A 22,177-nucleotide genomic window follows, 5' to 3' on the forward strand; every position below is an offset into this window, starting at 1 on the left:
AAAAAAAGAGTGGTGATTTACTCCTATTTTATAAACTTACACTCCTTTTTATAACTAAAAAAGGAGTGTAAGTTTATAAAATAGGAGTGGAAATCATTGCCCAAAAAAAATTGTTGAAGTTTGATAATGTTCTTGCTTATAGGCGCGGGCGCGTTGGAACGATCCCGCTTTGAAAGCTCAACCTCTGGAGAATCCGTTTCGCATTGGAATCAAAAGTATTACATTTGATTTGATTCTTGCATTTTCTGATTCTCCCCATCAATTTTCAAGTACCCAAATTTAATATCTCTCCCTCCGCCTCCTTTGCTTTCGTCTCCAGTTTGAGCGAGCTTCTCTTTTCTAAATCTCTCTCTTATTTGCTTTCTCCACCATGGTTTCAACGCCCCTCTGTCTGCTGTTGCGAGGTAGCTTCTTTTTCTCCATTTTCTTATCCATTCGAGTTTGATTTTTCTCGATTTCCATGTTTAATTCTAACATTTGAACTCCGTTGATTTGGTTGCTTCCGCCTCGTTTGCTTTGGGTTGTTTTTTGTCGTATTGGTTACGCACTGGAACGTTAAATGGTTTTGAGGAAATTTCATGGCTTTGCGGCTCCACAAGAATAAGGGGCAATGAAAATACAAAAAATTTCCTTCAAATTTTATTTCATTATTTTGTATTTACCATTTTGCCCTCGTATATTAAAGAATCATCTGTTTTAGTACATTTATTTCTCAGGGGCATTAAAGAACTTTAAAAAATTTAACCCTTCTTTTGTCTGATTGGTAAGAAGATAATAAAATCAACTGATGAAAAATCATTTATGATAGATTATGGATCATAAAACCCATAAATTATTCTATTTTAGCTTTGTCTCAATCTTTTAAAAGTTTCCATTTTTTAACCCTTCTGGAAATATTAAATTTGTTACATTCCACGTCAATTTCTTCGTTACATGCCACTATGTGACAAATGTAGTTCTTATCTCTGACAATATTTACACAAATTTGATGTTTTAACTAGGAAATCTATTTTGTTTTTTAATTATGGAAAAATTTGAGTTTTCCTTTTGAGGAGTGAAAGTCAAGTAGATCCTAGTATAGAAAATTAATGTAATTGAAAAGAGTGGTGATTTCCCCACTCCTATTTCTTCTATTTTATCCACTTACACTCCTTTTTTATAACTAAAAAAGGAGTGTAAGTGGATAAAATAGGAGTGGGGAAATCATTACCCATTGAAAAATATCAAAATTACACACAATGTAACTACTTCGAAGTCATGCCACACGCCACATGTTCACCTCCATCAATCCGCCGTCACTACCCGCGAAAGCCGCTGGAGCCTTAGGGGCGCCTTCGATAGCTGCAGCTGCTTCGGCTGCAGCTCCGGTAGCTCTGGTATCTGCTCCCACAGCAGCAGCTCCGGTAGCTGGTCCAGCTCCATCCCCCGCTCCCGCTGCTGCTGTTCCCGCTCTCGCTCCCGCCGCTGCATAAGAAATTTAGTGTGCATGAAGAGCCTCAAACCTTGACCCTCAAAGGAGGAAAGCCTCGTTCACAAACCACTTCACCAACCTTCTCTTCGTGGTAATTTGTCAGTTACACAATATTTATATTAACAGTCAACGGTTTTTTTTATTTAAAGAAATTATTTCACATATGGGCCTCCTCTTCGGCCTAATTCAAAACAAAATTTCATTCCTAGATATTAAAATCCAAACAGTATATACTCTATCTCAAATCTTAATTAGTTGTTATGTCTAATACCTAAATTTTCTTTATTGTATTCAATTCAAATGTGGCCTTCCCAAAGTGAGCTCCAAATTGACATTATGTGATACATATGAGACTTCATCATCTTCATCACGTAGGGCTTCATATGGGACTTCATAACTTAAGCCTTTTGGATACATCATGTCCTCCCGAAACAAAAGATATGTACACATGCACACAGACAGACACACACACACACACACACACACACACACACACACACATATATATATGTATGATATGCATACAAATACGATGAATAAATAAAAGGGTAAATTTCACTTTACTATCCGAAGAAAGATGGAAGCATAATTTCCTTTATTTTGTTCAGTTATTCCCATGATATATATACAAATGACAACTTTTAAATTAATATTTCAAGATTATATATGTGTTTATATATATATATATATGTATGTATGAATGTTTTGGAAATAATTTACTTTAAATCGTAATTAAATTAGTACTTTTACCTCCTGATTATCGAGAAATGGTATATTTGCAGGTGCATAATGCTCTGGGATTGGATGCAACGAAGTTTCTTCCATGCTACAAACCAACAGATTGAGAGAATATTTTCTATCAGTGGAATGGAAGCCACATACATATGAAAAAGCAAGCAGAGAAAAGAAAGCAATCTTTTACGACTCTCTTGTTTCTTAAAGATAGAGAGCTACCTTAATTAGTGACTCTTTGTCTGTCCACTCGCACTTTAGTCTTTACATTTTGTGCTTAAAGAAATAAAGTAGAATTCCCATGTGATATGATATCCAATAAAATCTCCCTTAATTATTTCTTAAAATTTCCATCTTGTCTCCTTCCAAAAATAAATAAATAAATAAATAAATAAATAAGAAGAAGCTTTCCTTTTGTCTTATCTCATACTAAAAAGCTGCAAAACGATTTAATATGCAAATTAATTAAGCAGCAGATGAGCAGTGTAATTCGTGTTTACCTTGAAGTATTGGCGTTCATACGGTTATTACTTAGTCTTGAACCAACTAAACAGATAAGAAATATGGCAGGCAAAAGGGATGCTTTGAAAGGACTATCAGCATGCCGAAGGCAGTAAACATACTGAACTATAGAGCAAATGCACTGTGACATGCCAGCAACGAGTCCATAAATGTCAGGAAGAGTACCAAAAGGCGTATATGGAGGAATTGGTGGATGATAAAACCACATGAGCATTCCCCGGCTCCTGAACACAACTCTTTCCTTTTTACCTCTGTAAATTAGCTCCCCAATGGAAATGAGCAGAGCTGCAATAGCCAACAGCATCCCAAATAGTGCATAGTGGGGTCTTCTTGGGGAGGAAGCCTGATCACAAGCAGCTGACAAGATCTCTAGGCCAAGGTTAGTGGCTAAAAATATCCACTCTGCTGATTTTGAAGTAGCCGTCATCCCTGGAACTCAAGGAGGGTCTGTAAAGATTACTACTAGGTGTTAAAGATGGGTCAGAAGAAGACTGATCTCCACGACGAGTATTTGCAAACCAGGAAACCAGTTGTTGCTCTCTCAATTTCCACAGCTAATAAGCAAGTGCTTTTCTTTGAGACATAAATACCTCTGTCTGGTTACTGAGAAAACGGAGGAATTTACATAGAAAAAGAAAGGAACTTTCCAAGATGGATCCTATGCTTTCTTTCTTCAATTATCTGATTTCCATCCCACCTGAACTCAAAACAATGAGAAGAAGCTGCTATAGTGTTATGGGATTATTGCAGAAGAGGTTCTAGTAAAGGCAATAATGGAAAGGAGAGAGTTTCTTGGAAAATCGCAGTGTGGTGCTATGAACTTCAATATGTTGTCTTCACTCTCTCAATTTTTTTTATATTCATGTACTTTATAATGATATCTTCCACACGGTTTGTACAAGCTTTATATTAAAATAAAATGCAACGGTGAGCTGTCAAATACAGCTGCATAAGAGAAGTTATAGAGAGTTAACTAAGACTAAGAAACAAACGATTTAGTATAACAAACTAACAAACAAACGCTTGGAGTGGGCCCCTCCAAGCAGCAACCCCATATGGGACCCGCCCCATGTTCATATGAGAACTGTTGACTCAAACTACGCTTTCCACTCGCGAAAGACGCCGGGCCAAACGGAAGCCGCGAACGCGTCCATCTATCTTGCAAATTAGTTCTAGATGACAATTTTTTTAAAGTACAATCTACATAACAGAATATATTTTCCAGAAACTGTTTTTAGAAGAAAACAAAAATTTAACAGTTGTGGAAACTTAAATATTCTCAAAAAGAGAACTGCTTTTTCCTATTTACTTTTATTTTACAGTTTATTACATCCGATTACAAATGCAAAAGCAAACAGTGGAACTAATTCCATTCCATCCTAATTCCCAACCAAACTATGTGCTGGATTCTATTCTTCGTTTAATTCCATTTCATTGCCTTTCCTACTCCCATTCTCAATCCCTTAAGGCCTGTTTGGTGGGCTTTTCTCTCCCTCAGCCTCCTTCGCTTTCGTCTTGAATCTCTCTCTTGTTGCAAGGTAGCTCTTCTTTTTCTCCATTTTCTTATCCATTCGAATTTGATTTTTCTCGATTTCCATGTTTGATTTCACTTTTGGGGTTTCCATATTTGATTCTATTAAGTTTTCACAATTCAAAAACCGCACAAGACGACTGCGTTTTCTTATTCTCGCTTTCTTCAGTTCTTTCTTCTTCTTTTTTATCCTCTGATCTGAAGTTTTCTTCCTTTTTTACGTGGAATTTGTCAATATAATTAGTCACAAATATTGGGTTTCGTTGAAGTTTCTGTTTTGGGTTGTTTCTTCTCTTATTGGGTATGCACTGGAAGGTTAAATGGTTTTGAGGAAATTTCATGGCTTTGGACAATTGGGCATTCTGGGAGAGTTTGATTGTATAGGCTGAGGCTGTCTTGTGCATTCGAGGCTCTTTCCAAGTCTTGTGCAATTGGGTCTTTTGCTTTTATAACATGCATTAATTCTGTTGATACCATCATTGGCCTCGCGTGCTTTCTCCAATATACTGGCCTCCCACGCGGGTTAAGTATCATAGTCCCTATCATCTGACAAGGCAAGAAACCCATGCACTTAAAGAAAGGCCCACGCCTCCTTCTAGCTGGCCTAACATGCCTAAGCAAGTGGACCACTTAAGTTGGTCTCCCACACGCCGCAAGTACCAAGATTGGCCTCTTTCCTGTGCCTCAGGTGACCAACCCAAGCTGCCCATTAAACAAGGGGCACGCATGGCTCCCCTCTTCTTCCTGTATAATGTAAGAGGCCCAACTCCCATTGACAGGGGCTTATGAGAGACCTCCTACAGGTTCTCCATGTATATTGTAATAGTCCTTCGTAGTGAAATATAAATACCAAGCTCTACAGTGAATGTAACCCGATTCATGTGTGAACCACGCTAAATCTGTATAATGTGTGTGATTGTCCATATATCCTCTAGGGCCCGTGCTAAATCACCTGTTAATAGTTGGCGCCGTCTACAGGAAAAGTAGACAAAAGGTCTCGTTTTCCTTTATCATACTGAGCTATATTCATTGGCCCAGCCCCTTGGCGAAGTGTGCTCAAGACACCTATGTGTCTCTCCTCTGAAAATTAAGAACAGCAGGCGAAAATTAGATCGGCTCTGGGGAGTGGTCGTGCCACACTAGGGATGGAGCTATGGAGAGTTGCTCCTGAAAAACTCCTGGTGGCTGCCATCCGAGCTCGTTGACTTGCATCTTTCGTTACCACATCTCCATGGCGAAGTCACTTGAGCCAGTAAAGTCAGCGAGGTACCTCCATCACCGCTTAAACTTTGGCACGCCAGAGAACTTGCCACTATGTATACATGCACCACTTCGCTGTTGTCACCATTTTGAAGTGAGGGCGTCACTCCATGGGCTCCAACGCTCTCGCAGTCCACATCGGCTCATACGACGCATGCCGCTGCCAGGCTCATACACTGGCGGCAAGGACACGGGCTGTGTGCGCCCCCATCGTCTTTCCTGAGACGCAGACTAACGAAAGAGATAAGAATCTCTTTTTTCCAACTTTTGTTATTTCACAATAAAATATCGTATCTCATTGCCACGTTATGATGTTATCAAATTATCTAATAAAATCCATCATGTGATAATTTGGCAAACCATGTTTGGGTCTACAAATACTCTGAGTCAATAACATGAACCGCACCAAGCCAGTTATAAAATCCAAGATATATATGGCTCCCCACAGTTGGAATATGTATCATTTTAAAACTATTAGGAGGGGAGCTGGACTCAGCTTTACCCATGTGCCCGCTAAAGAGAGAATAAATCTATTCCTGCCATGATATTTACATTATAATATTGTATACTATGACTTTCTCTATTGCAAAGTCCAAGTGTGCGGAGTGGATGCGGACTTCTATTTGTGACCATTAGATTCCTTGTACGTTGTAGATTTAAAACTTCATTGAGAACATCTATTTCTATCAGAGCTTTTCAGTCTTTTGGCAATAGCCAAAATTTCCCGCGCTTACACCTCCAATCTACTAACCTCTGTTTCCTTCTTCCACCACAACACCTTCTCTTCTCTGTGCTTTCATCCCTGCCAATATCACGGCTGCTCCTATGGGTTATAATATTTTTATTTCTTCTTTTCAACACCTTCTCTTCAGTGTGCTCTCATCCCTGGCAATATCATAGATGCTCCTCCAGGTTAGAATATTTTTATTTATTTATTTATTTATTTATTTTGCTTAATGATATATGGGTATTTTCCATTTTGCTTATACAAAGTTTTCTGATTTTCTTATGGCATGGGATTGTTTACTAATAAGATTTGGGTTTCGTTGGAAATCACGAAGGTTGGAATTGGAAAAACAGAAAGCACTGATGTATGGGTTATATGGATTTGGCTACTAATTGGTCTTTGTTTTTTGTATGGTTTTGGCTAAGTTATTCTATTTCATTTTCTGGTTGAAAGTTTATCTAATTCAGGTTTCATATGCACTTATGAGTTTGGCTTTTGGTTTAAGCATTGCTACATTATTCTTTGCTATTGTTTACCAATGTCCCATTGACCAATATTTTTGTTATTTTTTGCTTTAATAGATGAAACTTTAGAGATGGGGAAGCCCACAAGAAGGACTCGGGACATATGAATTTATGGAAGATACTAATGAAAATAATTCAGATTTATTTTTCAATCCTCAAGTAGAAGATCAGCATGTACCAAAAATTGGTCAAGAGTTTGAATCACTTGAGGATGCCTATAACTTCTATAACAACTATGCAAAACAAGCGGGATTCAGTGTTCGAAGTTATTGTCAGCAAAGGAGTAAAACTTCTGATGAGATCTTGAGAAAAGAATATGTGTGCTACAAAGAGGGAGTATATTCCAAAGAAGTTTCTAATGGAAGTGAAAGGCGGCGAGGTGTAGTACGAAGTGGGTGTAAGGCTAAGATTGCGTTTTTGAAGGTAAGAGAAGGAACAAATCAACAATTTGGTGATGTTAATATCCCAACACATCAACAATTTAGTCTTCTTGAAGTGCAAGCAGGAGGGATGCAAAACATTGGATATACAAAGAAAGATTTATATAACTACAAAAGACAATTGCAGAGAAAGATGAAGGGGCATGATGCACAAATGTTGAGTGAGCATTTTATTGGTGAGCAAGCAAAAAATGAATCATTCTTTTTCATGATAGAGGCTAACGATGATGATAGGCTTAAACATTGTTTTTGGGCTGATCCAATATCTAGAGGAGCTTATAAGTTTTATGGTGATGTGGTTGTATTTGATACCACTTACAATACTAATCGATATGGTATGGTATTTGCCCCATTGGTAGGGGTTAATAACCATGGTCAAACTATTCTTTTTGGTTGTGGGAATCATACACGAAGGAAGAATTTGAGTCAAAGTGGATGGATGTGGTCCACAAGGTAAACCAAATGATGATGAGTGGCTATCTTCAATCTATAGAATACGTTCAAGATGGGTGCCAACATATGTGAAAGATATTCTTTTTCAATAAGAATGTCAAGTAGCCAACGAGTAGAGGGTGTTCATACATTTTTCAAGCTCTATATTTCAAAAAAGAAATTCTTTAATGGATTTCATACTACGGTTTAATAGAGCGCTTGCCCAGCAACGTCATGAAGAGATAATTATTGATTATGTTGATGTCAATGAGCAGCCTATGTTGAAATCTCCATTGATAATGGAGAAGCAAATGGCTGTCATTTATACTTGTAAAATTTTCTACAAGTTTCAAAAAGAGTTGTGGAAATGTTTGGCATGTGTACTTCAACTTGCAAGAGAGGATGACAATTTATGCTTTTATAAGGTAATGGAGAGGAAAAAAGATGGTAGCTTCAAGTTGAAGGTGCGAGAAGTCATGGTTGAGAAAGTTGCAAACTATGCTTCATGTATATGTATGAAATTTGAATTTGAAGGATCTTATGCAGGCATGTGTTGGCATACATGAAAATGAGACAAATTGGGTATTTGTCAAATAAATATATATTAAAGAGGTGGACAAGTGCCCAAAATTTGATATAGTTGTGGAAGAGGGTGGAAGGCAAATTACTACTGAAAGTGGTGATAATTCATTATTAATGAGGCAAACAAGATTGTCTAAACTTGCTTTTGAACTTATTGATGGTGCCTTGGTATCTCAAGAGGCAAGTAAAGTTCTACTAGAAAGTTTTGAAGGTATGCGAGAAAAGATAAATTTTGTGGTGTGTCGTAGTAACAATATATGTGGAGGCAATAATGAAAATGCAACTAGTAGTTATCTTTCACCACATTTGAATGACCCGCTTCAAGTAAGGGCGAAGGGCTGTGGTAAAAGATTGAAGAGAGCAAAACAGAAAGCAATGAATAAGAGTAAATGTCATCGCCATGGGTGTGGACAAACATGACATGACAGAAGAACTTGTACAACTCACATTATTCAGTAAGAAACTAAGTTGAATTTTTTATTTCAATTTATTCCATTCATAGACATAATATAATAATGAATTAAAAGTAATTAATAGATTCAATTAATAATAGGAAGTAGATGCCACTACTTCGAAGTCATGCTGTTAGAAAATTATAATATTTATATTTAATTTTTTAATAATTGAATGAAAATTAAATTGTGGGACTTGTGATTTTAAGTACATGACTTTTATGAATTGGTATGTATCTATTGGGAATAGTCATGTTCTTAACCGAGGAAAAATAAAGTATTATTTATTTTGTTTGTAAAATAATAATAATTTATGTGATAAGTTGCATTGTTTCATATATGAAAAGTTGTATCATTTCATAGAAATTAAAACATTGCATCTTGGCTTGAGTTGCATTGTTTCATATATGAAAAGTTGCATTATTTCATAGAAATTGAAACATTACACTTCTTGGCTTAAGTTGCATTGTTTCATAATAAATGAAACATTGCACTTCTTAGCTTATGGTTGCAACATGAAAAGACACATTTGTTGATATTTTTCAGTCACATCTTTTCTAAACAGAGGTCTTGTTGCCTATAAATAGAGAAGATCCTATAACATTTCATTCATCCAATTGTCATCCAATAGTAGTTTTTATAGCATTCATAGCATTATATTTTTAGAAATATAGTAAGTTCGTAAGAGACAAAATTATACACAAGTTTGAGTTCGCTTTTCTTGGAGGCATGTCCACCTCCTTCAATCCGCCTTCACTACTTGCCGACGTCGCAGGAACTTATGCTGCTCCTGCTCCTGCTCCTGCTCTGCTACTCGCCGATGTTGCAGGAACTTCTGCTGCTCCTGCTCCTGCTCCAGCTCCAGCCGCCGTTGCAGCTCCTGCAGCCGCTCCTGCTGCTCCTGTAGTTGCTGCAGCTCTCGCCGCCGCCGCTGCTTTTGCTGCTCATACTGCTCATACTGCTCATGCTGCTCCTGCAGCCACATCTCCAGCAGCTGCTGCTGCTCCTGCGGTTGCCTCCGCTGCTCTTGCAGCTGATGCTGCTCTATGTTGCCTTCAACCTAAAAAGGTAAGAAATTTAGTGTGCATGAAAAGACTTAAACCTTGACCCTCAAAGGAGGAAAGCCTTGTTCACAAACCACATCACCAATCTTATTTTTGTGGTATTTTGTCAGTTACGCAATATATATATTAACAGTCAATGATTTTATATATATATATATATATATATAAATTTCATATATGGGCCTCCTCTTTAGCCTAATTCAAAACAAAATTTCATTCATAGATATTAAAACCAAACAAAAAATATTATGTCTCAAATCCTAATTAGTCATTATGTCTAATACCTAATTTTTCTTTATTGTATTCAATCCCAATGTGGCCATCCCAAAGTGAGCTCCAAATTGACATTCTGTGATACATATGGGACTTCATCATCTTCATATGGGACTTCATAACTTAAGCCTTTTGGATACATCATGTCCTCCCGAAACAAAAGAGAGAGAGAGATATATATATATATATATATATGAAATACATACAAATACGATAAATAAATAAAAGGATAAATTTCACTTTACTATCCCCTTCTATTGAGGATCCTCAAATAATTTTATTTGAGGGACGTCCATTAGGGCACCCTATAATTTTTTCTAATGATCCAAACCATTTATTTTTTAGGTCTTCATTCATAGATCATCTTTATAAAAAATTAGACAAATCGAAAACCGTTTTGACATCCAATTGTGTCTTACAAAATCAATGAACACAGTCTTCAAGAAAGTACTAAAATTTCAACAACTCAATTGGTGGTCAAATGATATCGGATTCAAGTGATTTTTGTAGAGATGATCTTTGAATGAGTATCTACAAAATAGACGGTTTGGATTAGTGAAATACAATCCGGAGTGGGCCTATAATGGGTGTCCTCAAATAAGCTTATTTGAGGATCCTCAATAAACTTCTATATATATATATATATATATATATATATATATATATGATATACATACAAATACGATAAATAAATAAAAGGATAAATTTCACTTTACTATCCAGAGAAAGATGGAAATATAATTTCCTTTATTTTGTTCAGTTATTCCCATGATATATATACAAATGACAACTTTTAAATTAATCTTTCAAGGTTATATATGTGCATATATATTTATATGTATGTTTTGGAAATAATTTACTTTAAATCATAATTAAATTGGTACCTCTACCTCCTGATCATAAAGAAATGGTAGATCTACCTTGATTGCATGCCACGAAGTTTCTTCCGTGCTACAAACCAACAGATTGAGAGAATATTTTCTATTAGTGGATGGAAGCCATGCATATAGATGAAAAAGCAAATAGAGAAAAGAAAGCAATCTTTTATGACTCTCTTGTTTTTTAGAGATAGAGAGCTAGCTTAATTAGCCACTCTCTCTCTCTCCATCCCCTCACACTTTAGTCTTTACATTTTGTGCTGATTGAAATAAAGTAGAATTCTCATGTGATATGATATCCATTAAAATTCCCCTGAATTATTTCTTAAAATTTCCATCTCGTCTCCTTTCAAAACTAAATAAATAAGACTAAAAAGCTGCAAAAAGATTATGCAAATTAATTAAGCAGCCGATAAGCAGTTTAATTCGTGCTTACCTTGAAGAATTTTCCCACGAGTTCTTGTTATCAGTGGTATTCGCGTTCAGTCGGTTATTACATAGTTTTGAACCACCTAAACACATAAGAAATATGGCAGGCAAAAGGGATGCTTTGAAAGGACTATTAGCATGTCGAAGGCAGTAAACATACTGAACTATAGAGCAAATGCACTGTGAGATGCCAGCAACTAGTCCATAAATGTCAGGAAGAGTACCAAAAGGCGTATGTGGAGGAGGTGGTGTATGATAAAACCACCAGAGCATTCCCCATCTCCTCAACACAACTCTTTCCTTTTTACCTCTGTAAATTAGCTCCCAGATGGAAATGAGCAGAGCTGCAATAGATAACAGCATCCCAGATAGGGCATAGTGGGGTGTTCTTGGGGAGGAAGCCTGATCACAAGCAGCTGACAAGATCTCTAGGCCAAGGCTAGTGGCTAAAAATATCCACTCTGCTGATTCTGAAGTAGCCCTCATCCCTGAAACTCAAGGAGGGTTTGTAAAGATTACTACTAGGTGCTAAAGATGGCTCAGAAGAAGACTGATCTCCACGACGAGTATTTGCAAACCAGTAATCCAGTTGTTGCTCTCTCAATTTCCATAGCTAATAAGCAAGTGCTTTTCTTTGAGACATAAATACCTCTGTTTGGTTACTGAACGTTAGCCTTGTGGAGAAAGGAATTTATATAGAAAAAGAAAGGAACTTTCTGAGACGGATCCTCTGTTAACAATTAATGTTGGAAGTGTAAAAGCCGGAAATATTAGCTTGACTTGTGGAGACTGCAGCTACAAGTTCCAGGCCTTAGGAACACAAACCCGCACCAGCTACCTACTTGTAATTAATATTAATACAACGATGAGCTGTCAAATACCGCAAAGTAAAGGTGGAGACTTGAAGGAAAAGAATCAAAGAACGTATGGCGAAGGTAAAGGTGGAGACTTGAAGAAAGCAAAGCTTGTAGTCCCATATTAAAATTCTGAGAGCTGCAATTCATCTTTGTGGAGCCCAGTTTAGAGAGACACAATAGCAGAAGAAGAGAGTGTTTTGACGAACTGGTTCAATATGTGGTGCCGTGCAGCCATGGCTGACCGGCTTTTCGTGCCATTTTGGCATTGATTATTTATGGGAAAATCACTTTCTTTGAAAGCGACGTGCGTGTTAGTGTGTTTGGAATTTTCACAAACAGTAATTGCCCCAGCAAGGATAAATACGTATTTCCCCCCGTCTCTCAGTCGCTCGCTTGGTCTCTCTTTCTCTCGGCCGACGCCTCCACAGTCCACGACCTCCAGCTCTCTTCGCCAACCCATTCGCAGAATCGCAGAGCGAGCACAAATCGAGACCAACTCTCTCTCATCATTCCCATTCTCCGATTCCCCGATTCCCAACATCCTCCACCATCGATCACTCCAAACGGAAAAGGTGAATAAATGTATTTTGTTTCTGTGTTTATTCCAGCATATGGTCTTTGTTTTGGTATTGAATAGATACTCTTACATTGCAATGATTTGGTTGCATTTTATGTCCTGGGTCTATTGATTTGATTTGATTCTTCCATTTTCTGAGTCTCCCCATCAATTTTCAAGCACCCAAATTTATCGTCTTAATATTTGTTGGTTTAGAAACCAGTCTCAGGCTCTCTCGTGTCTCCATTGCTCACTTGTGTGCTTGTTTAAGTTTCTATTTTGCATTTACTTTTGATGTGCAAACATAGGAGGGTTTGTTTTTCTTGGTTCATCTCCCTGTTGAGTGTTCACTGACTTGTCTGTCTGGGACGGAAATCACAAGACTGGGTGGCCTATAGCCTAGAGCCTATAGCCTTTCAGCTCTGCCAACCTTCTCTGTCCCGTGTGCCGTTCACTCTCCTAGTTCTTCTCATTTTCTAATTTCAATTATGCTTCTTATAAGCCTCAGAGCTTCACTGACCCCACAAAAACATAGGAGGGTAATTGTCTAATCTTCTTTTAGTTGCAGATTTTTTAAATCAACATTTTATTTCTCCGGTTTTATTTTGGGGTATAATTTAAGGTGTTGTTTGATTAGTATTATTATTATTATTTTGTCCATCAGCTCCTCAAGTTTTTCATTGCGGTTTATTGGTTTTGGGAATGATTAGATTTGGTTCCTCTATTTTCTCAAATTCACATCTGATTTGGATGTGGATTATGAAGGGGTTTGTTTGTTTTCTTATGGAATTTATGCTCATGGACATACAATTAAGATTTTAGCTTATGGAATAATTAGAGCTGCTTCACAAACACGAATTGGTGGTTAGTGAGAAAAAATTGATGTTCTAAAGCAGCTGTATCTCACCTAAAAATAACTGAATAAAAACACTAATTGGGTAGAAACAACTATTAGAAGATTGTGATTCACCGTTACATGTACTATGGCAACCTAATTTGAAAGCAAGAAGTACATAGAAACAGGCAACAAATTGGCAAATTTTCAACAATTAAAAGGATAAACAAAACGATCTAGAAATGCACAAGAGAGTCTTGAACTTGAATTTAAATTGAGATGATGTTCCTTTGGCATGTTTATTACTGAGTAGCTCAATCAGAGACACTAAGATTTGCTTTACTTCTCTCTCTTTTTGTTTTTTCATTTCATTTTGTGTCTTGCAAGTTTTAAGTGCTTCCATTTGCTTAGAATCCTCTGAATTTGGTTCATTTGTATGCTTTCAATATGTTCTGTAAATCTGGAAAATATCAATCCCCCGCCCACAAAAACAAACACAAATCTTTTCATTCAGGGTAAAAAGAAAAGCTTAGAGATTCAGCCCATTGTATTTTCAAATCCTGGCTCCGTCCCTACAATTGAGTATGTATTATGTTTCTTGGTTATATTGTAGTTGGTTCAACCTCACTAGATTCTTGTTTTTCTTGCAAATTAGTTCTAGATGACAATTTATTTGAAGTACAATGTACATAACAGAAGATATTTCCCAGGAACTGTTTCTAGAAGAAAACAAAAATTTAACAGTTGTGGAAACTTAAATATTCTCAAAAAGACTAGGCAGTGGAAGCTCAAATACTGTTTGGTGGTTTATGCTATAAATTTGACCTCGTTTAATTTGTTGAATATTATGCCATTATTTAATTTCCCATACATTGTTTCTTCATCTTTGTTGGAAGTTGGAGTCAGTAATAAATTGTACAAGCTGTTGAAGAATACACAAGTCTCACATCGGAAACTTAACAAAATAAAAAGTCTCATATAATAAATGATTCCTAATAACATCGAGGCCTTCTGTATAAAACCCAACGCCTGCTAAACAGGTGGTTAAGTTGGGGACAATATCTATGCTGCTAGTAGTAGGCCAAGGATCCGTCCCTCTTAACACAAGCATATTTGATAGGATTTACTTTTTTTATTTTTAAACTATGATCCACATCCACAATTACTTGCTTATAACTTATTGATTTTTCCTTGTTTTTAAACTCTTTCAATTCTTTTTATAATTGTATGATTTTGTTTTGTACTTCTTCCTATTTACTTTTATTTTGCAGTTTATTACATCCCATTACAAATGCAAAAGCAAACAATGGAACTAATTCCATTCCATCCTAATTCCCAACCAAACTATGTACTCGATTCTATTCTTTGTTTAATTCCATTTCATTGCCTTTCCTACTCCCATTCTCAATCCCTTGAGGCCTGTTTGGTGGGCTGGCATCGACGTGGGCTTTTCTCTCCCTCAGCCTCCTTTGCTTTCGTCTCTAGTTTGAGCGAGCTTCTCTTGTCTGAATCTCTGTCTTATTTGCTTTCTCCACCATGGTTTCAACGCCCCTCCGTGTCTGCTGTGATTTTAGCCATTGTTGCAAGGTAGCTTCTTTTTCTCCATTTTCTTATCCATTCGAATTTGCTTTTTCTCGATTTCCATGTTTAATTCTAACATTTGAACTCCCGTTGATTTGGCTGCTTCTCAGTTTACTTTCTAAAACTTTTTTCTGAATCTAACTCGTTGGTTGTTGTGGGCCTGTTTGATTTAAGTTTTGAGAATTCCATGTTTGATTCTACTAAGTTCTCACAATTCAAAAACAGCACAAGACAACTGTGTTTTCTTATTATCGCCTTCTTCAGTTCTCTGTTCTTTTTCCTCCTCTGATCTGAAATTTTCTTCCTTTTTGACTTGGAATTTGTCAATATAATTGGCAAAAATATTGGGTTAAGTTGTAGTTTCTGTTTTGGGTAGTTTTTTCTCTATTGGGTATGCATTGGAAGGTTGAACGGTTTTGGGGAAATTTCATGGTTTTGGGCATTTGTGTCTTCTGGGAGAGTATGATTGTATAGGCTGAGGCTGAGTCTTGGTCTTGTGCATTTGAGGCTCTTTCCAAGTCTTGTGCAATTGGGTCTTTTGCTCATATAATGTGCATCAAGTGTGTTTGACAATATCACCTTCTGTGTACCAATTAAACTGTTTTTAATGGCTTGTAGTAAACCAGTGCTGTATAGATTTAATTTTGGGAAGGAATGCATCTGATTGTTGGGAATGTGCTAGTAGCTCCATTGAGTTCAGTCAGATAATTGCTAATTTCTATTATCTAGCCTTAATAATGTGAATGTCCATGCTTCATCTGAGTTACCTGATAAAATTTTACCCAATATGTTAATGGTATTGAACCTTTCACTCTTTAAGTTAATTTGTTGTCATGAATCATGATCACCATTTTAAACATTCATGTTTCTTTATTTTTATTACTTTTGAAAAATTTGTGTTCTTGGATGCAATACAGCAACATATGAATGAATAATCTCTGGGTTTTTTTTTGTTACTTTCCATTGATGTACATATCTTTCTTTATGGAAGCCTAAGCTTCCTGGTGTGAGACCTGTCATTTGAAAGGCAAGCAAATCAAGAGCTGATCTTCTCATTGAGTCATTGAAGCTGGTGATAAAATATACTAAACATTAATAAAAAGGTAAAAGATTTAAGTCCAGGCCAGCTCAGTGCTGTACCAAACAACTGAGAAGACTCAAACCCAGGCCAGTCCAAGCCAGCCCAGTCCAATACTCGAAGCCGAATCCATGCCAGTCTAGGCCAGCTCACCAAACATGAAGTAAGGGCTATCACCAAATTACAAGGATCATAAAATATGACTCTCACGGCAACTCATTGTGTCGCCTCAATCCCAACATACCCAATCTGCAAGCATCAACATAAACCTCCTCGATCTATCTCCCAGCGGATCTTATCAAGATCAAATAGAGTCTCAAATGTTAAAATTCCGCAGTCGACCTCTTTAACCTTCGAGCCAAGAAACGAGTAAGTTTCCTAGTCAAGTATTTTTACATGCACATATTGTCCCGTGCAACGTACAGGATCAACTTAGAATTGTGCAGGTGTGAGTGCTTCAATCTGTACGAGCAGCAGGTTCCATATGGTCAGGCGTGGGCTTGGCAGAAGAGCATAGTTAACGAGAAAAAAACTTTGATTCAGAGGAATGAGGATTGCTCGGACTCGCTGTTTGTTCTTCAGCATCATCCTGTGTATACCTTGGGGACTGCTAGTTCAGAGCAGTTCCTTAATTTTGACGTCAAGGACTCACCTTTCGACATTTATCGAACCGAACGTGGCGGTGAGGTTACGTATCATGGTCCTGGTCAGGTACTATGTCAATGGATGAATTCATCATTTGAACTTTTTATGTTTGTCCTTGGTGGTGAAGAATGAATCACAATTTGAACATATTACTTAATTGTTTGGAGGCTCAATTTCTCTAACTTGTGTGTGTGTTGCACTGTAGATAGTTATGTACCCCATTATGAATCTCCGAAATCACAAGATGGATCTTCATTGGTACCTCAGGTCACTTGAGGAGGTGATCATCCGTGCTCTTTCAGAGACATTTTGTATCAAGGCATCACGGTTTGAGGGCCTCACTGGTGTTTGGCATGGTATGCTTCCTATATGAAAGACATGATATTTCGCCTTTGAAAATAATAGCTTAGCATATTTTCATAGCCATGCCATTTGGTTGCTCTCGTACCTTCCATTAAAAGCAGTGATTTCTTATTTCCCTAATTCTGTTGTCTTATAAAGATAAAAGAATATTGGTAGAGGAAATAAAACTGGGATTTTCCTTTGATGTTTGTATCAAACTTTTCTTCAGGAAACCAGAAACTGGCAGCCATTGGAATACGAGTATCACAGTGGATAACGTATCATGGCTTAGCGTTGAATGTCACCACTGACTTAACCCCGTTTTGTTCAATAGTGCCCTGTGGTTTACGAGACTATCAGGTTGGAAGTGTTAAAGGCTTGCTGAAGGAATTTCAGTCATCCGCCGACTGCGAAAGAGCACGTCTACCTGATCCTGATGATGGCCAGCTACTTGATATTACTTGTAAATCTTTGATCAAAGAGTTTTCAGAAGTTTTCCAGGTTAGAATCAATCATGAAACCACCTCAAGGTTGGAGCTATTAGAAAGGAAACCTGTAAACCATTTGGAAGAGGAAACTAATTAATTGAGGGCTTGAGCCTTACATCTCTGAATCATTGTTGATGTGAAACACATATTAGCCCATGGATTAGAAAAATATGTTGGGCTTATTCATTAAATAAGCCGTAGTCTACGAGGTCCAAAAACGCGCTAATAATAACCTAAGTATTATAAAGGGAGCTTGAGATTCAGGCCCCTAAATCCTATATGGAAACTTGGGATAATCCTTTGTTCTGGGGCGATTTATAACTATCCAATTAAGAATTCTCAGATGTATTAGCAAGTGCATCAAGGATGCAGTCATCGATTCCCATTCTCAAAAACAAAAGAACACTCAAAACACCTATACATTACAACACTGCCACTGAATTCATAGAGCCAAACCCAATTTTCACGAAGAAAAATCCAAACAAAGACTCTAAAAAGCCCAGCCCACTTTTACAAAAAAAACAAACCCAAAATAAATAAAAACACGCTACCCAAGGCACCCTGCCAGACTCTGTCTCTCACCTCTTTAACCATCGATATCCTCCATAACCACCCGAAAACCTACATACATAAACACCAAAAAATCGAAAGGAAACTGCAAAAGCATCACAAAAACAAACAACATTTCTTGAAAAAAGATTACAATCTTGTTCGAAAACAAAGGTAAAAGCAGAACTCAAACCCATTTACTTATTTTCTGAAGTTTCTTTTCCATTCAAGTTATTAACATGCAATAACACTTGGGTTTTGTAAAAGAAACCCGAATCTGCAAGAAAGATTCACCACAGCCTCAGGATTCAAGGTATGTCCACTTTCTATATTTTTATATTTTTATTTATTTATCAGTATGACTATATTATCTGAAGCTCAAAGGCCTAAAACCAGAGTGAGGAGGAAGCTCTCTTCTCTCTGGTTAGTTAGTTAGTTTCTTCCCTCCAAGGCCTCGAAGCCACTCTCAGACTGAGAGTTTGAGACTGCGAGACTGCTCTGTTAGATTAGATGATGACATGAGATGTGCCTATTTTGCTTATTAGGCTTTGGGATGAGATTGCACTTCTGTTGCACTGCAATAGCAGTAGAACTTTGTTTATTTAAAATAATGTGTGTCATTGAATTACAGATATGTCAGACAAAGAACCTTTGACAACCGCAAAAAGGCCCAAGGAAACAAAAACAGCCGCATCATCACCAACCAAAACCACAAACAAAGCCAGCATAAAACCTAAGAAAACAACCAACACAAAAGCAAAATCCAAAACACCAAAGCCAAGATCAAAAAGACTAGACGATCCAAACTATGTTCAAATCAAAAGCAATATGCTCACTTTTCAGACCACATTGAGCAACATAAAAGACAGACTTAATGCAAACAAACAGGCCCTCAGACACCTAGCCAAGACACCATTTTGGAACCTAATCAGTGCTTACAGAGAGGGCTACCTAACAAACACAAACTGCAAAAAGTCTAACTATGACATTCTTAGACTAATCAATACCTACAACCCTGAGACCAAAAAATTCAACTTTGGAGCTGGCAATGAGTACGCAATTACAAGCCAAGATGTGGCTGACATCTTTGGGTTGCCGAACCATGGCAAGCAGCTTCCAAACACAACAACATCAACTAGACCGAAACTGGATTTTGTGAACAAATACTTCATGGAAGTCGAAAAGATCACCAAGACTGAAATTGATAGGTTTCTGGACAAAGCAATGGAGGATGAGACACCTCAAGGGCCAATGGATGTCACAAGGTTCATAATTCTAGAGTTATTCATCAGCAACTTATTCTGCAACTCAGGATGTACACTAGCTTGGACATATGTGACAACAATAAATACCGTGAAAGATATGAAGCAATATAATTGGGCAAAGGGAGTGCTGGACTACATGCACTTTGGTTTGGACCAAGCAATCAAGAACAAGAAAGACAAGAAAAAACAGCCAAGTGTCAGTGGATGCCTTGTTCTAATACTGGTAAGAAACTACATCTCATTGGTTCTTAATACTATGATCGCTTTCTCTTCTTATGTATTAACATGTCACATTGAAAACCATGTTTGTAGTATTGGTTGTGTCAAAGAGGTAATTTGATAAGTCCTATTGTTGGAAGAGAAGACATGACTCCGGCAGCTGTGAGATGGAGCCTTCCAGAGATGAACGTGAAGCTAACTCATTTGAAAAATGAGCACATTAAGGTACTCATCATCCAAATATATATATATATATATATATATATTATTTATATACTATGGCACTACTAATTCACAATCGTCGCTACTGACTCCATTACAAAAACAGATAACCATTGCTGAAAATGAAGACGACAATGAAGACAAAGAGAGTGATATCGAGCATAATGATGGTGGAGATGACGAAGATAATGAAGAGAATCAAGACCAATTGCTTAAACAACTGCATAAAAGGTATAAACAAGCGGCTCACGATCAAGAATCCAAATTAACTTCGTATGATTGGGTACGCTAACCTAGACTCCACAAATATTTAGATTTGATACATAGATTTGAGTTTTATAGCTGGATTACTACTAATCTGAATAAGGTATCTTATTGACTAACTTGATTCTATTGTTAATGCTTGTACAGTGCAAGGGTAAAAAACAGAATACTTGCAAAGGGGAAAATGATATTGCTCAGCAACAACTGTTTACCAGTGGTGAAACTGCGAAAAAAGATGCAGAGGAAACAGTATCTCAAATCCATGCGCAAAAGGTATACTTTTCAGCAATTAGACAAGATAAAACATTCAAATATCCAAGTACAACAACCTTAATTCAATAATTCTTTCTTTCTTATTTCAGCAGGAAAAAATGAATGAACACAACATGGATGAAGACATTGCAACTGACCAGAATGAACAAGTGGTATAAAAACTCAAAAAACAAATTCAAACTACTTTCCCCTTATTTTATGAAAGAAAATAAAAAAACTATATATTTTTTTTTCCTTTTAAAACAATATTGATGACCACAATTGACACCACTGTTAATGTCCAGCTAGGGAAGCATCATCAAAAACTTGAATCCCAACCCGACAGCCAAGAAAAAATGTATCAAAACATTTTTGCAGAGATGGTGGGGTCAATACCAGAGTACTACAAGGATGAAATGAAGCCTACCATGAACGCATCCATGAGCTCAAAGAAGCAGTTGATTATTGGATAGACAAAGCAGATGATCTCAAGTATAAGATGCAGGTTGCAATTCAATCCTGCATGGAAAAAAATGCATTTATTGAAAAAATCTGTAGTGAAAAGGAAGCTGCACAGAAAAGAACAAAGAAACTAAAGAAGAAGCTTGAACAACAAGAAGAACAAAACAAAAAGCTACAAGCACAACTAGAGGAAGAGAAATTGAAGAGGAGGCACCTGCAGAATAACTATGAACTGCTTGAAAGAGAGAAAATGTTATGCATTGAGACCATGAAACAAAATGACTTTGATATTGCATCTTTGGCACTATGGGGTTTACAACATTCTTGATGCCATCTGCAAGCAAAGACTGGGAAGCATACTGGAGATTTTCACTTGATGGGTAAGAAATGTTTATTATGTTCAAACTGAAACAACAAGGCACACTAATAAACTGAAACAACATGGCACACTAATTCGCACATTGGTACATATAAAAGATTACTGTTATTACATTGATCATACTGTGACAAAACTGTTATTACACTGACCATGTAATGTGACAACACTGCTACTGCAGGAGTGCATTTTGGAATGGAAAAAGAGAGTCATTGTACAAGGGTTGATATAGGATACATCAATATCTAATAGATGCCTATAAAGAGTTACTTCAAGTTGAGGGGAAGACCAACCCTGTAACACATCAAAATGCATGTGGTGATTTTAATGGAACCCAACAATCCTATCCTTTGGAGTTCAAAGTTTTAGATCAAGAATAGCAATTTTGTCCCATTCCATCCATATATGATGTTTGTCTAGTTTTGGAATGATTTGGAATGAAACATAACTAAGGAATTTACCTAAGTTGACCGGAGTCAATTCCACTTAAGAGCCGGAATGGAAATACAGAGGGTGGTATTTCTATGCCATGGAACTACTTGGAATGTAAAATCACTGCAAATGCCCTTTCATTAATTGGCTGTATTAAAATTAGAAAGGAAAATAACTCCAAGAGAGTGAGGAAATGAAGTGCATTCCTATTCCAACTATATTATTCCGGTCAAACAAACGGGGCCTAAGTTTCAAGTGGTTGATAGTGAATAGAACTAATGTGACAGGCTTACTAAACCAATGTCATTAAAAGAATATGTTGAAGTTTGATAATGTGCTTGCTTATATATATATGCCTGAATTTGTATTGGAATCAAAAGTATTACAATGTCTAATAAACGGAAGTAAATTACTTGGATCACACCTTTATTTTTTTT

General features: G+C 37.0%; 4 protein-coding genes and 1 long non-coding RNA gene across 18 annotated transcripts; 3 read left to right on the plus strand and 2 right to left on the minus strand.

Moving 5' to 3' along the window:
* Nucleotides 1-1,078: 1,078 nt before the first annotated feature.
* Nucleotides 1,079-3,576, minus strand: LOC107881916 (uncharacterized). The gene is made up of 3 exons (XM_089041651.1): nt 2,704-3,576; nt 2,222-2,297; nt 1,079-1,464 (listed from the first exon to the last, which is right to left on the minus strand). Exons 1-3 carry the CDS (start codon nt 3,150-3,152, stop codon nt 1,285-1,287), a joined length of 705 nt encoding a protein of 234 aa, XP_088897777.1. The 5' UTR covers nt 3,153-3,576; the 3' UTR covers nt 1,079-1,284.
* Nucleotides 3,577-3,999: 423 nt separating this feature from the next.
* LOC148915499 (uncharacterized) lies at nt 4,000-7,598 on the plus strand. Its single transcript, XR_016122138.1, has 2 exons — nt 4,000-6,428; nt 6,825-7,598. It is a non-coding gene; the product is annotated as an uncharacterized LOC148915499 (long non-coding RNA).
* Nucleotides 7,599-9,175: 1,577 nt separating this feature from the next.
* On the minus strand, nt 9,176-12,303 carry LOC103343210 (uncharacterized). 3 transcript variants are annotated; one of them, XM_089041650.1, is made up of 3 exons: nt 11,325-12,303; nt 10,931-10,961; nt 9,176-9,733 (listed from the first exon to the last, which is right to left on the minus strand). In XM_089041650.1, the coding sequence occupies exons 1-3, from the start codon at nt 11,801-11,803 to the stop codon at nt 9,416-9,418; spliced, it is 828 nt and encodes a 275-aa protein (XP_088897776.1). In that variant the 5' UTR covers nt 11,804-12,303; the 3' UTR covers nt 9,176-9,415. The 3 variants fall into 3 exon arrangements, with proteins under 3 accessions (XP_088897776.1, XP_088897775.1, XP_016652463.2); XM_089041649.1 differs by having other exon boundaries at nt 10,901-10,961; XM_016796977.2 differs by having other exon boundaries at nt 10,895-10,961.
* A 75-nt stretch (nt 12,304-12,378) lies between these two features.
* On the plus strand, nt 12,379-17,824 carry LOC148915500 (octanoyltransferase LIP2p, chloroplastic-like). Of its 3 annotated transcripts, XM_089041648.1 has the most exons (6): nt 12,379-12,746; nt 14,080-14,147; nt 16,138-16,593; nt 16,671-16,935; nt 17,075-17,225; nt 17,441-17,824. In XM_089041648.1, exons 3-6 carry the CDS (start codon nt 16,424-16,426, stop codon nt 17,794-17,796), a joined length of 942 nt encoding a protein of 313 aa, XP_088897774.1. In that variant the 5' UTR covers nt 12,379-12,746; nt 14,080-14,147; nt 16,138-16,423; the 3' UTR covers nt 17,797-17,824. The 3 variants fall into 3 exon arrangements, with proteins under 3 accessions (XP_088897774.1, XP_088897772.1, XP_088897773.1); XM_089041646.1 differs by lacking the exon at nt 14,080-14,147; XM_089041647.1 differs by lacking the exons at nt 12,379-12,746; nt 14,080-14,147 and adding an exon at nt 14,837-15,152.
* Nucleotides 17,825-17,978: 154 nt separating this feature from the next.
* LOC148915501 (uncharacterized) lies at nt 17,979-21,712 on the plus strand. Of its 10 annotated transcripts, XR_016122129.1 has the most exons (9): nt 17,979-18,422; nt 18,516-18,561; nt 18,880-19,736; nt 19,826-19,957; nt 20,061-20,237; nt 20,366-20,491; nt 20,581-20,643; nt 20,776-21,312; nt 21,490-21,712. XR_016122129.1 is itself a non-coding variant. In XM_089041645.1 (6 exons), the coding sequence occupies exons 1-6, from the start codon at nt 18,882-18,884 to the stop codon at nt 20,941-20,943; spliced, it is 1,521 nt and encodes a 506-aa protein (XP_088897771.1). In that variant the 5' UTR covers nt 17,979-18,881; the 3' UTR covers nt 20,944-21,535. The 10 variants fall into 10 exon arrangements, 1 of the variants encoding a protein (XP_088897771.1); XR_016122128.1 differs by having other exon boundaries at nt 18,516-19,736; XR_016122130.1 differs by having other exon boundaries at nt 17,979-19,736; nt 20,584-20,643.
* Nucleotides 21,713-22,177: the final 465 nt, after the last annotated feature.

The sequence above is a fragment of the Prunus mume genome, linkage group LG7 (assembly GCF_029339155.1).
Source record: "Prunus mume cultivar Tortuosa linkage group LG7, ASM2933915v1, whole genome shotgun sequence".
NCBI classification, from domain to species: domain Eukaryota; kingdom Viridiplantae; phylum Streptophyta; class Magnoliopsida; order Rosales; family Rosaceae; genus Prunus; species Prunus mume.